This window comes from Copadichromis virginalis, linkage group LG9, assembly GCF_057382275.1.
Source record: "Copadichromis virginalis isolate Kocher_CV1m ecotype Utaka linkage group LG9, C_Virginalis_male_GT1.1, whole genome shotgun sequence".
NCBI classification, from domain to species: Eukaryota; Metazoa; Chordata; class Actinopteri; order Cichliformes; family Cichlidae; genus Copadichromis; species Copadichromis virginalis.
In genome coordinates, this window is record NC_140626.1 from 32342152 (window position 1) to 32357809 (window position 15658).

At 40.3% G+C, this 15658-nt stretch overlaps 1 protein-coding gene across 1 annotated transcript in view; it reads right to left on the reverse strand.

Annotated features, from left to right (window-relative positions):
- LOC146702270 (LIM zinc-binding domain-containing Nebulette-like) overlaps positions 1-14437 on the reverse strand; it is a 53381-nt gene extending 38944 nt beyond the window's left edge. Inside the window, exons 1-2 of the mRNA XM_085468739.1 lie at positions 14133-14437; positions 8845-8939 (exon numbers count right to left, since the gene is read on the reverse strand). Of these exons, the coding sequence (XP_085324865.1) occupies positions 8845-8939; positions 14133-14201 (164 nt within the window). The 5' untranslated portion in view covers positions 14202-14437. The remainder of the gene's footprint in view (positions 1-8844; positions 8940-14132) is intronic.
- Between the last annotated feature and the right edge of the window lie 1221 nt (positions 14438-15658).

The following is a 15658-nucleotide window of genomic DNA, read 5'->3' on the forward strand; positions in this document are numbered from 1 at the left end:
AAGAGAATGTGTTGTGTTTTAATTGTGCAAAAACCAAACTTTCCTCTTGTGTAATTGCTTGCTGATGTTTTTTTAAATATCTAAAGCAAAGACGGCTATTTGAGCCAAAGCAGCAGTCATGCAAATTTAATTACCTTGCATATAAAGCTAATGATCTGTCATGTAGCGCATGTGAGAATTAAAGAGACAATTTAATCTGACAACGCTGACAAACGATGACTCTCAGGCCCTGCAGACAGTGGTCAAAGTTCGGCGTGTCAGAGCCTCGTTAATGAAACAGCTCAGAGGTCGTACGCTGTCCTGGTTCAGACACAACAGATTAAAACTCAACCCATGACCTGCCACAGGAATCCATGCGTGTGTGCCTTTGCCTGAAGAAAACACTGAGCCCTGTGTGTGAGAGGCGAGAGCTTGAGGTTTCTCTGCAGTATTACTGCTTGTGAAAGCTAGTTTCTGGTTGCATTAGTCCATTAGTGAAGTCAGTAGGCATTGCCTGTTAGAGTTTTGGCTCTCATGTGCCTCTGTAATCCTTGTCCCTACTTGCCCCCCTGTTCTTTTTTTTGTTGCCCCCCTCGCCTTTTGAAGTGTAGATAGGATTTTGGAAAGCACGGGACTATGGTCGTTAGATCCGCAGACCTTTAGTTTACCCCCCAAAGTGAAAAAGAGGTCAGTTGCGTCTGTCCTCACGTCTAACATAAAGAATCTTTATTTATACTCCAATAATAATTAAATATAAACGTTGTCCATGTTAAAAAGGACATATGTCATGGTCCCGAGATTTTTGTTGAAATTTGGTATTCTTAATTAATATATTTGAGTTTTTGGATTCTGCATTTATATTTTTGTCTTTGTAGACATTCTTTAGATTTGAACTTTATTTATTTTATCATCAGATGCAAAAAAAAGGCTGACTTATTATTGAATGTTGTGTCCTGCACTTTGGCTCCCAGATAAGTGAACAATCAATGCCAAACAATCCACACCTGACAGTATCCCATGTGTCTGAATTAGACAGGTGAAGCAAGGATGTCAATAAAGCACATAAAAGGACTCTTTTCAATAGTGCATCAATTCAAGGTTGAAGGTTAAAGAATTTTCAGCGGTGGCCTCTTTATCCCTGTGTAATACAGATTAAATGTGCATACTGTCTCACATCAGCAGCACACACATTCACATTATTATCCATTTTTCTACAAATATTTTCACATTAGCCAAACTGTCAATTCAATGTATGATGTGCGTTTTTCATGTTTGTCATGTGTATCATCATATTTGAATATCTGTAGATTTGGAAATCATGCAAAATATTCAACTCATAAAACGCTTCAACAGAATTCCACTAGATGTACATCTAATGTAAGAAACCTATTAAACCTTTACACCAAGCATCATGACATTAAAGTTAACTCAGTTCACCCACGAACTGGTGAGTTTTTGCTTGTGTTGGTGCCACTGCCAAAACCTTCGGCCACAACTGTTGTGGATTGCAGCAGTGACGATTCTGAGGAGGTGGTGACCAAAATTGGTATCAATACAGTGATTAAAATCTCAGGATCCTTGGCATTAAAGCCTTATTAGCTCACTGAAGAGTGACCATAGCACTACTGACACACATTTCAAGTTAACAGCCTATCTGGGATTGGGTTAGTCTTGCAAAAAAGCTGCAAAACTGCATGTGGATGGAAGCTTCAGTGAGGGTGGGAAGAAAATACTTAACCTTTAAGGCTATGGTACTGTTGTAGTGTTTTATAGCAATGAAGCTGATATTTAATGGAAGAAACTGTAAAATAAGTGCAAACTCAAAGAGCAGACGGGTGCTTAAAAGAAACTGTCAGGACCAAGGTTATTATCGTTAACGAAAACTAACGAAATAACGAAAACTAGAAGTGAAAAAACATTTTCGTTAACGGGAATAAAAATAAAAACAAAAAAAGGAAAACTAAAACTGTAATGAGTGTTCACAAAACGAACTAAAATTAACTGAATTTATAGCAAAAATGTGTTAGTTTTCATTGATGTGTGCGTGTCATACAATAGTCAAAATGAAGTTTAGTTTCCAGATTTTTTTCTTGCTGTCTCATTATGCCAGCAGGTGGCAGTACGTTAGTCGAGTCGTCTGTGTCGCTGCTCCGTCCACGCGCAGAATCGTGTCAGGAAAAGTTGGGAGAAAGCGCCAGAGTCCAATTTGGGATTACTTTGAATATGACTGTGTTTTGGATAAAACAAGTGTCTTGTAGTGGGAAGAGACAAATTACGAGGGACATTTCTAAAGGGGAAGAAATCCCACAAACCTTAAAGTGCACTTGAAAAGCTCACACAAGAAGGCTAACCTAGCTTACCTTGAGAAGGTAAGGGAGCACACTCAACCCTCATCCCCAGAAACAGAAGCTAACCCCAGGCAAGGCAGCGTGATGCATCCCGAGACAACAGGACGTGGACATCTACATAACTGTGTGAGTCAATTGCCTTCAAAAAGTTTATCAATTCACTTGAACCAAAATTACAAACACCCAGTGCTGCAAGAGTTAATAGTCTCATTGGGGCCAAGATATACATTTTATAGTTGCCTGGTATCAATGGTTGTTCATCTGCCTTTATTTATTTATGTATTTATTTATTTATTTAAAGAACCCATGGGTGGGAATGTGAGTTGTCTGTCTCTGCGTGTTAGCCCTGCGACAGACAGGCGACCTGTCCAGGGTGCAGGGTATGGTAGCTGGAATAGCAACATACCCAAGGATAAGCAGAAGAGAATGACTGATATGATGAAACTGGGATTTTGTTGCACTTAATTATTGCAAACAACTAAAACTATAACTGAAACTAATCAAAACTAAACTGAAACTAAGGATTTTCAAAAAAATAAAAACTAAACTAGCAAACAATTGGTAAAAACTAATCAAAACTGATATAAAATTGAAAATCTGAAGTCAAAACTAAATAAAAATAAAAACTAATGAAAATTGCAAAACTATTAAAACCCTGGTCAGGACTCAGCATTGCCACTGACTATAAATACTCTCTGTACCCACTTTAAAGTCTAAAGTTAAAAACTAGCATTTATTCCATTTCCTCCATTTAAATACTTCAATAAGGAAGTCTAGATTTAACTCATTTTAATGATCAAACCTGCTACTTTGCAAAGAACATCAAGAATTAAATGAGTGATAGAAAAAAGCTAAAAATAAGAAATGAGGCCATCAATTCAGATGTTATTGTTGTCACTATAGTGTTGACTTCAGCCACAGCTCAACAATGGTGAGGGATGACACAAGCAGCCAAGAAAAACATGGCTGCCGGGCTTTTGCACAATAGACAGCAGTTATATACGGCAGCACTAAAAACAAGGCGCGTCAGAGTCGCAGCCTCACAGAGACGCTGTAATTACAGGATGCTGGTTTGTACACTGATGCTATATGTAACAGTGAGGTACAAAAGCAAAACTCTCACTGATGAGTAAGAACTCCCTGCAGGAAGTCTGCAGCCACTCTCTGCACAGTAAACAAACCTAACAGAGTAACAAACAGACAGAGACAGCAGGCCAGGCAGCAGTGGAAGGAACTAATCACACACAGCGACTCAAAAAACTGGCAAGAAAGGGAAATATGGCTCCTTCATCTTTTTCCACCATTAACCTCCTAGGACCTGCGCCCACATATGTGGACATCACATTTTGGCTTATTTAGACCAAAATACTAAATTTTGCTCTACAAGGGCCTGATATCCACTTACGAGGATATTATCCTGCTACTGTTCTATCAAAATTTTAAACGAATATCCTCATATGTGGCTCTTATTGTTCTTAAAAACAAAAATAAGGTAAAAAAAATCTGGTAATTCTTTGTTTTTATAGTCATCAGGCCCCAATCAGCCCAAATAGCAAAGAGAAATGAAAGATGCATGCAGTGGAAGAGTTCAGGTCTTAGGAGGTTAAGACTTTTGCAGGAACTCTGTATATTTTTAGGCTGCAGTTATAAATGTTTGATTTTTCCTGCATTTAAAGACAAAATTAATACAAAAGTTGAAGTTACCATGTTTTGAGACTTTGTGCTGAGAGACGGAGCTTGTTTTTTGTGCCCCATACACCACACAGAAGCAATGGTTTTATTTACTTTGTAACAACAACCCTGGACATTACATGCTGACTGGGACTCATTGATCACTACACGAGTCTCTGTCACATGACCTGTTAATACTTAAACCTTTACACAAACAGACACCTGGCTTTTTCTTGTGAGTTCTCTTTGACTTTTTGCTTTTTCCCTCCCATCAGGAGACAGTTGATAATAAGTTTATTAGATCTGATCACATTAAATGAAACATTAACAACAATCGTACCATATGTTAATGACAAGCCTCAAAATGAGCAATGATTTAATGCATTTAAAGCAGCTTCTTTAGTGGAACTATCTGTTGGTATCCAACATTGTTAATTTTTATGCATTTTGATTAAAACCTTGGAAACAAATGATGTACATCATTACATATGACATCAACAGAGTAAGACATTTTGCAAAAAATGAACTTAATTGAATATATCCTATAAAAAAAATCATAAATTGCTTTGCTTTGGAAAACAAAAAATGCAAATCATCTCCAAAAAGAAAATACTGTTCATGGTTGTAAATGAAAACAAAATGTTTCTTTTATTGGAGGGAGGACCGTTGCTTGGAGTGCTGTGGGCATCATTTTCAAACTCTTCTAGTCATTAATCGTTTATGAAATAACAGCCGTGTGATGGACTGGCAGCGTGTCCTGACTGTCCCACCCTGATGGATGGAGATAACTATGCCACAGCAATGATTTACATCCTGTCCTTTGGACCTTCAAGTACAAATAAGGGAAAAACAGAATGTATACAGACAGATCCAACACTTGTCAGGTAATCAGTCTGCAGGCTGAAACCATTATCCAAGTAGAAGCTTAGATTCTACCATCAAATATCACTAAGCACAAGAATGAACAGTTATAAAGATTAAGAGAGATGTATTTGCTCAATAATCAGACTTGGACTTGGGCTACGCCATCATGGATGTGAGGTAGATAAAGCCGATAGAGTTTGATGTATGGTTGCATGTTGCTTGTAGTCTAAAGTTTCTATTACTAACTGTACATATATGGTAGATCTAAAGGTAAACAGTTTACAGGTATTATGGTCTGGGTTTCTATGTCATATCAAATGTTTTAACTTGGTAAAATTACTAAAAAAAAAAATCAACTTTTCTTTTCACTTAGGCCAGAAATCATTCTCATGTGTTTGTTCCCATAGTCTGAAAGGTCCTCCCAGGCCAGGAGAGGTGAAATGTATGATTGTGAGTTAAGTTCTTTCTAATTAAAATACCAAAAGCACCGAATGTGGAACGATAACATGAAACCTCAGATATATGTACGACTTTAAAGCTGCCGTGGTAAGTGGACCAATTTAATGACTGACCTGCTGTGACTTTCTTCAGCAGAGAGCAAACACACTCTAATGTGTTTTATGGGAAAAACACACACTAAAGCCATTAGAGTGTGTGAAAGTGGTGTGAGGGCTGACCTAAATTAACACACAATGTTACAGGCAGTGGTTAAACTCTATGCATACAAGTTATATGACACAAAACATAGACTTGGCTTTTTGTGCAGCAGAAACTTAAGAGGCAAAAACAGCTTAAAGGTGCTTGTAGAAAACAAGTGTGAGTCATTCTCATTTAGCAAGTGACACAGCATTTGTAAATCTCATTTCAGTTGATGGTGAGTAGACATGGGGGCTATCATGAGATAATGGTATACCAGGGTATTTAGAAATCCCAAGGCCATCATTTTCAGTACTGTAATAAAATAAAGACAAGGACCCTGAACTGACATTATTTACTGCATTTGACTACAGAGCAGCCTCAGCTGTGAAAGCAACAACCACTTAACTAACAAGATAAAAAACAAAAGGTGAACCAGCGAACATTTTTCTTTTGATTGGCAGATTTAGTGCCCCACTATGGGACACTATTGCTACGTCCTTGATCCCCGAGCCCAAAGGCATCAAACTCCAGGCCTCGAGGGCCGGTGTCCTGCAGGTTTTAGATGTGTGCTTCATCCAACACAGCTGATTTAAATGGCTAAATGACCCCCTCAACATGTCTTGAGGTTCTCCAGAGACCTGGTAATGAACTAAACATTTGATTCAGGTGCAGGGCTCGCAAAATCGCTAGCCCGACGTCACAGCAAGTCATGTTGTTAGTGAGTCCATTAAAATTCTCCAAAAGACACCAGCAGCACACCCACACATAACTGAGAAAGCCCTGTTTAAAGACCAGAAGCTGCCTGGGCAGGGACGCCTGTTAATCAATGCAGCCGTGTCCCTAATCCAGTTATCCAGGGGCCCAGCTGTAAAACATCCACCTGACACAGTGGTTTTGAGGGGAAACAACCCACAGAGGGCAAAACCAGAGTGTCTCTTTGACATTGTAACATGTGAGTCTACAGGAACTGATTCGTTTTAAGAGTGCACCTCAAGTGGTGCCTGCAGGAACTGCAGTTTTTGACACTTGAATTTTTAGCTCTGGGTGTTTCTCTGTACTCATGAAGTGTTTAGAAGATATTTGCATGCACAGCTTGCACACAAATGACTTTTCATGGAAGAAAATACTGCCAAACCATGCTGGTTTTACCAGATGTTGTCTGTCACACTCGTTTACAACATGGAGACGTTAGCATGGACAGAGCCTGGAGCTCCTTAACCATGCTGTTACTCAGTGTTGTACATTACTCATACAACAATAATTGGATCAGCCACCTGATATTTCTGTTTATGTGGTTGTCTGATTGCACTACAACGACTTAAGTCACGAGTATCTAAGCTTTAACGTATTTTTAACACAAATGCTGTGACAGAATTGTACCACAGAGTGTCAGGAAGGGATGAGGCCATGAAAAACAGAAGGATACCACCCACCCCAAAGATGAAACACTTTCATAGAGTAAGACGTCTGAGTGAAAAAGCCACCAGTGTTATCGCTCTGAGTCCCTTTTAAGCTTAAAGTGCTGTTTGTTTACAGGAGGAAACACTGACCAGGTCAACACCAGGAAACATATTTTTAACCACAGTCAAAGGTCGATTTAATGCCTCTGACTTTAAGCCCTGTTGTGTGTTTGTGTGTGAGGCCAGTAAGTCGATGCGGTGGACAAAGTGTACTTGTTCTCTTCACAGCTGGCTGCCATTCAAAAGATAACTTTCTGATAAAGCTCCTACAAATATTCAGCTCATTTCAGAGACTTTGCTACAAACACACTGATACCTGCTTCCACTATATAAATGCATCAACCAGGTTCTTGTTGTTTTCTGCTAAAAGCTTTTCTTACTAGTTTAGTAAAGTCTGCAAGGACAGTAACTAATGGTTACACTGTAATACAACAAATGAATGAGTTGGCAACATCACTCAAAATCTTCTGGACATCGTCCAAATATTTACCTGCTCTTGTACATTAATACATCTGAGGGGTTTTCTTGTTTATTCTCCTACTTGGAAACTTTTAACTTGACTGTTATTAAATTATCACGATTACAGAAAGTATTAAAATTGACAAACCTGTGGAGAGTTTTCTAGTTTTCTGCTTTAATAGATGTTAATTGTTGCAATGTGTAGTTAAAAAGACTGTATGCCAACAGCAGTGGTACCAGCGCACATCTGGCTTATTGGAAGAAAGAGAGACACCGTGTCATCAGGTCACCACCATGACCTGTTCAAATGCATCAAAGATCTACGGTGTAGTCTCAGGCGTGATTACACCGTAAACAATGCTCTCTGCAACAACAAACATAAAACACTTATAACAGCTGATGAGTGTGTTGAGTTTAACAGCCTGGAAGTCGAATTCAAAAAAACCAGCAGCTAACTTCAGCATTTCTGCTGGAAACATATAAGAAGCCGCACAACGTCTCTGAACCCTCGGTATGTAACCAGTAATAGTCCACTACTACTCTTTAATTCAGAAATGTGACATCCTCAGCATTTTCACTGAAAAGTTGAGCTCAGAGCTTCAAGCATTAGTCCGTCCTGATTGAGGAAAGTCTCGTCTCCTTAATCTACTTTGGAATCTGTTTAACTGTCAACAGTTTAAACAAAAAACACCAAACAGCTGCACATTTAGCAGGAAGCAGTAGACAACAGCTGAGTGAATAAATGGAGTGTTGCATTCTTATTTTACTGGTCGATGCTGTTTGTTAGAGCAATCTGCAACAAGGACAGACACTCAGATCATTGAACAACTAACAGTAACAGGGTCAAAGGTCAAAGGCACAACCTCCCAATAAGATACTACAACAAGGTCTGCAGCACAAGCTGTAATTTACTCCCATCATCCATCAAATGCAGATCCAAGTCTTGAATCCTTGGAGAGTTTGTAATCTCGTCTGTGAAGGTCTGGCAGCGCACAGTAAGTATCCTCTACTGGCAACAAACAGCAGTGTTGTGTCTCAATCTGCACAGATCATAACAAGCAGAACATGCTAACAGAAAAGTGAAATGCTCTGTGGGAGAAGCAACAGTGATGGAGTGAAGTTGGGCTGGGCTCGCAACCAAAACCACTGAAACCAACCAAAAACTGAAACCACCGCTGCTATAAAAACCTGGAAGCATCACCACACAGATATGAGCCGCCTGCAGATAATAACACAGCAGCTACAGCCAGGCGATGCTGTTTATACTCGCACAACGTTCGTGGACGTATAATCGTCACACTTGAGTCAAGGCAAGGTTAGATAAGCACTCTGCAAACCTGTCATTATGCAGTACAACATGCAAAACGTTGGAGAGTATTTGAAGTTATTTATAATGTACAGAGAGAGAGAGACTCGGGACTCACGCGTTGCAGTAGGGTTTCTTATCATAGCCTTTGTAGTTCTTCATGTTCAGCGTCATCTTGCAAACTTCGCAGTGGAAACATCCTTTGTGCCAGTTCTGAAAACACACAGATTCACACTCGAATCAATAGATTCAAATGCTTCCATAGTTCAGTGATACCCTCGTGGAACCATTAAAGCCCAGTAAGCATGCTAAGATGTCATCTACAGAGATGTACAGGAAATTGGTGAACTGGAAGTATATAAATGGTAAATGGCCTGTATTTATATAGCGCTTTACTAGTCCCTAAAGACCCCAAAGCGCTTTACACAACCAGTCATCCACCCATTCACACACTGGTGATGGTAAGCTACATTGTAGCCACAGCCACCCTGGGGCACATTGACAGAGGCGAGGCTGCCGGACACTGGCGCCTCTGACCACCACCAGTAGGCAACGGGTGAAGTGTCTCGCCCAAGGACACAACAACCGAGACTGTCCAAGCCGGGGCTCGAACCAGCAACCTTCCGATTACAAGGCGAACTCCCAACTCTTGAGCCACGATCACCGAAGTATATCAGAATAATTACTTTATGATGTGGTCTGTTTGTCATTTAGTGTGTTTTCATCCCCTCAGAAGAAAAACTGAGGTTTGAACTGATCTGTGTTTGTGCAGAATTAGTTTGGAGTTTGTGTCTGAAATCTCTGCGTCCTTTTCATGGAGACTTTTTCAAGCTTCATTCTGTGGTTTTCCTCATTGAACTTCCTGGTTAGTACAGTAATGGCTATGATGCATTAATGGTACAAACGATGGCTACAGCCATCACCCATTGTTTTATGAAGTCACATGAAACCTCAAACACCACATTTTGCCCGTCTTGGTATTTTGAAACTGGACGTGAAGACGCAGTTGTGGATCATGTTTCTGTCTGAAACTTGAAAATGACTAAATCAACTACATGTTTCATTCACTGTGACATGACACGAACCACCGAACCTGTAAACTCACCTGTAAAGTTGTTACAGAGGTCAGGGCATTGATTTTAGAACCACAGTTTTCACCCTCCCTGTGGGCGTTAAGAATGCAGGTCTAAGGCACTTCCACATTGCCTTCCCTTTGTGTTAAATCAGAGCCCGATTGATGTTGAATTTATAGGACCAGTGCAGATATTTGGGCATTTAAAAATAAGATCTATCTACGTCTTTCAGACACACCAAACATAAAGAGATTTACATAATATTTGTTATGTGAGGTTATTTATGAGTCTTTCTGTCACAGCAAGTCATGGACGCTACTTTCCTGCCCAACTCTGTAAGGATCAGCTGGCTGTTGTGTTGGTAGCAGCCCACTCATGCATGTTTCCAGCTGGGATGTTGCACAAGCATATGCAGACAACTTCTGGTTCTCCCATCTCTTGCTTACTTTTCAATTTTAATGTATGACGTATTATAAATGTAGATACCAATATAATCGTCAGATAGCTAACATCGGCCCCACCAGTATATCGCTCAGGCTCTACTAATATCTGTGGTTAGTTGCTTGTAGGAAGTTCTGCTCATGTAATAAGACGTGGTTAAAGGCAGATGTTAGGCATGGGTAGGGATGCATTTGCCTATTTATTTGCTTATTTAAATGTGGAAATGCATATCAGCTCAGCTTGAGTGCCTGAAGTCCTTCTCGCTCACAGGTGAGCATCACACTTGAGTCACTTTGTTTCTAGATTCAGTCTGTTTTTGTAGCTCTTTACCAAATTTCTTTAAAAAAAGTTGCTAATCAACAGGCTTGATCTCAGCTGCTAGCACTGCTCTGTTTTATCACACAGTGAGAGAGCAGCTAGTGACCACAGCTATATATAAAAGACACATGCAGCTATGATAATGTCACCCAAACATTTGCAGTGTCCAGTTTTTAAAGTCTTAAGTTGAGCATTTTGGTCATCATCAGCTTAGCTTTTTGAAACCAGTCAGTGACAGGACAGATCCACCCTAAAGCTCTCCACCCTTCTTTCTTCTGCTTTTGGATTCTGATGAAGTTTAATATACAAACTAAGCATCATAATGTATTAAATAACACTGAAAACTGAGTCCTCTGGGAAGTGTTTACTGTGGTCACGCTGGTCTTTATCATAGACTTCTATAGCCACACTTCCTTGTTGCAGCCACAGTACTGACCCCATGCTGCTCAGAACAGGTATTTGTTTTTATTTCCTATATGGTCATTTTGTCAAGTTTTGAAAAAAATCAAGCACCTCCAACCTGCTCGGTCTCTCACTTTTGGCTGTTTAATTACTGATGAAGAACCGGAGCCTTCAAATAGTATTCGGTGCCGCCCCGTTCTCAGGCACTCAGGCGAGAAATGCCTCGGGTATGTGAGTGACTCCAGGTCACTGACTCTTGACCCCTGAAAGGTCGCTGGTTTTAGTTTGATGTTTGCATTCAGCTAATTTTGCCTTTGTTTCACCTGTGAAGGTCTCCTCACACTACAAGTCACATCTAAGATCACACCTCGTCTGCACAGAGTCCTTTTGCATGTGCCAAAATCTGAGAGTCCCAGTGGGAAGCTCCTGCTTCTTATGCCACCTGTTATCACAACACTATCAATGATTGATCACATGATAACAACCACCAGTCTACAAACACTCTGAGCAGCTCCACCTTATGTTGCTACAAAAATCAGAAACTTTTCTACATGACGTATGAAGCTGAAAGCAAACTGATATTTGTTCAGAAGAAAATGTGACAGATATGATTCTGTTTTACTCGTTTTAATATCCAGCACAGATCGTCCTCCATCTGTCCCGCTCTGGGATTAGTCAAAGTCAAAGTCAAATTAGTTAGAAAGCGACTGCATTTTGTGTTCGAGATGTCAACATGGTCATATGACTTCCATATTAATCCTCTACTTAAGTGCAGTCAAAGAGCAGGATGTGTTGAAATGCAAATCCTCAGTGAACCTGTAACAAGTCAAACTTTTATTTTCCACTGCACAGAGCACACACTCAGTTTCAGTAAAGGAAGAACTAGAAATGGACTAATGCACACTTAGGCTGATATTTGACTCTGTGTCAAGCAATCAAATATTGTATCTGTTATCTTTACTACAATTTTTGTACTTCAAGAAGATTGGCTAAACAACAGCTGGAGCCATTTTCAAGAGGCTTTAAGGTTTTCCGTCTTTATGTTGCAGATTAGCATCCGCATGGACAGTCACACTTTCAATTCACTTCCTGTTTTATTTTGAAAGTCAGTTGCCTTCCCTTCTTAAATGGTTTTCTTTTTAAGTTCACCTGTTCCTTAGTTTCCTCCTCCTGGTGTGTATTTATGTTACAACATCATCTCTGTTCTGTTCTTTTGTTAACTGTCCGCGTAGATTTTTTTTAATCTTTCTGTACAAAGTATTTTGTTAAAAATCAGATTAAAGTTTTTTGTTTGTTTTTCCTGCCAAGACTGTGAGCTGGGACATGCGTGATGCAACCATTTGCAGTATGTTCCCTGGGATACAATAGAAAAAAAAATGTGTAGTAAACAGAGAACTCGAAGAACCAGAGAAGCAAAGCTGCTACAGAGGTGCCTTAAACCTGATTTCTTTGTAACAGCCACTAGGGGGCGACTCCTTTGATTTGACTGTGAATGACATTAAAGTACAGAAAAGACTTCCACACTGAGCTTAAATCTTAAATTTACCTTTTTTATTTTGATTTTAGTCCTGTTAATATGCTAATAACAAAACCCAGTTCTGTAAATTTAAATTGTTGGTCACATTTATTTAATTTTTTTTTTTAATAATGTAAGTAAATCAGTGTTTAACTCAGCCCTGATGTTGCCTCACACTTCATGACTGGTTCCCAGTCTCTTCCTTAGTGAGTAATACAGCTTATATATGTATATTTAACACTGGTACTGGATCAGGATTTGATATTAACAAATGACCAAAGACGAGGTCTCAGAATCACATTGGATCTAGAAAAAGCTGCTAACTCTGAAATACTCTTCATGGCAAGAACAGGAACTGTGCGCTAAAACATTTCTGCTGTTATTTTTAATGCTGATCCTGCAGGAACTTTTAATTAAAACACAAATGATAAACAGAATCCTGGATTTCTTTTTTTATTTCTTTAGTTTTATTTTCAGACTTTGAGTCAAAAATGTAAAATGAGTGTCACCTGTGAAAACGTCTGATTAAAGGTTATTTTGTAAGGGACAGCAGGGACGTGCTTGAATAGCAAACATCTTTATGTCCCTCGACCTTCTTTTTCTCACATTCTCCTTAAACTTCTTTCTTTGCCTGCGTCCCTCTCTAAATGACTGCCTCCAACACTGCCTTTAGTTCTATTATAACCCAGACTTTCAGGTAGCATTTGGTCCAGCCTGCTCTCTCTTTATAAACCACACTCTCCTCATTGCTGAGCTCTTATAATAAAGTTGGATCCACATATTTTCTTCTTACTTCTACAATCAAAAACTGTTGATCTGCTGCTGATTCCTAAAACAAGAGTCTTTTGTGATGAAGACGAGGAGCTAATATTATGTGCGCTGCTGCCTACATGCTGTTGTGTCATCTGATTCCACACAGGACTGACAGTGAATGCATGAGGCTGCTGAAGATATTTTAATAATTTATCACCATTATGCAAGCGACTATTACAGAGGTGTTACCAGCAAATGCACAAATTAACAATGTGGTTTTACGCCGGAATTTAAGAGCAAAGATGGTCCAAAACATTCCTGTTACAGCCATTATTCATCATATCATTGGGCCATTCGAGCACTTATTTAAAAGAAGTCTGCGCTATGTTAACAGCTGGTTGCTACAATATTTCTTGATCTGTAATTGTGACACTTTAACAATTTTACTTACAAAAATATAGAGAAAAACAACTGAAGTGAGCTGACCGATGACATTAAAAAACTGTAAACTGTGTTTATAGCAAGCTGGGTTTAATCTAAATTAACAGAAATATATTAATTTGTTTGTTTGTTTTAGATAAATTTAAATAACAGAGGAAATAAATTTGGTAAATTAAACGGCACACCCACACATTTGGTCTCTACAACGGTGTATCACAGCTTTTGTCACTAGACCATCTTAAATAACCCACACTAGCGTTGCACTCATAAGGTAGTTATATATAATGATCCAGTGTTTTTACAAGCATGAAGCTTAAAAAGGGTTTGAAAGGTGAGTTTTCCTCACTTCACCGTTCACGTGACCCACCTCCAGTTTACACGCATTTCTGTGTGTTAAACTGTTTTCATCATTTTGTTTAACACACAGAAACGTCTGATTTGTCCCCAAAGAAAAGTTCCCACCTTGTCCAGGCAGCTGACTTTCTCCGTCGGGTACACGATCTTGCCACAGCGGGCACACGGGGGGTTCATCTCCAGACCTCCGCTGCGCTCTCCTCCAAAGCTTAAATTCCGCTTGTTTACGCCGGGATGAAATGTTGTAAAACGAAGCTCCGAAGCTCCAAAAAGGCCAAAGTTCTGTCAGCGAGGCTGTAAACTCTGTGAAGAAGCTGAACGACAGAGAGCGGCTCTGCTCTTCCTCTCACAGGCGCACCGTCCGGTGTGAAGGCTGGATGCTGAGCTGGGACCGATCACTCAATCTGAGAGCGCAAGCCAGCGGCAGTCAGAGCGCACACAGGAAGCGGGTTTACGATCCTTTCAAAGTCAAAGACACCGTTATAAAAGTGAAGCCAGGGCGGAAGTGCCTAAATTTATATTCAGTTTTTTATATATTGCACTAAATTGCAAAAACAGTCGGATCGAGGCGCTTTATACTGTAAGATGTAGATTTTATGAATTTGAGAAACTGTTTTCTTCCACCACATGAATATTAATTTAAACACAACAAACATCAGCACAATGCACAGTATAATGTAAGGTAAGACTGAAATATGTTTAATAAGTCAACAAAGTAGAAGCAGAGCCGAAAATGTCTTTGTAAATGCAGCAAAAATAATAAATAAATCAAGCAAAATAAAGATGACATGACACTGAGCGGTTCACTACAACAGTGCCATCCATCCATCTTCTTCCGATTATCCGGGGCCAGGTCGCAGGGGCAGCAGCCCAAGCTGAGCCCCACCCGGACGGCTGAACTTCTCACCCCATCTCTAAGGGAGAGGCCAGCCACCCTTTAGAGAAAGCCCATTTCTGCTGTTTGTATCCGCGATCTCGTTCTTTCGGTCACTACCCACAGCTCGTGGCCATAGGTGTGGGTAGGGACGTAGATCAACCGGTAAATTGAGAGTTTCGCTTTTACACTCAGCTCTCTTTTCACCACCACGGACCAATGCAGCGTTCGCATCACTGTGGCCGCTGCACCAATCCGTCTGTCGATCGCCCGCTCCCTTCTTCCGTCACTGATGAACAAGACCCTGAGATACTTGAACTCCTCCACTTGGGGCAGGAACTCATCCCCAACCTGGAGCGGGCAATCCACCCTTTTCTGGCTGAGGACCATGGCCCCAGATTTGGAGGTGCCGATTCTCATTCCCACCGCTTTGAACTCGGCTGCGAACCGTTCCAAGGAAAGCTGGAGGCCATCACCCAATGAAGCCAACAGAACCACATTATCTGCAAAAACAGAGATGAGATCCTGAGACCACCCAAGTGAAAGCCCTCCGCCACTTGGCTATGCCTAGAAATTCTGTCCATAAAAACTATGACCAGAATCAGTGACAAAGGGCAGCCCTGGCGGAGTCCATCAACTACCAGGAACGAGTCTGACTTACTGCCGGCTATGTGGACCAAACTCTTGCAAAGGTTGTAAATGGCCCTTAGCAATGGGCTAGACACCCCATACTCCAGCAGCACCTCCCACAGGACACAGT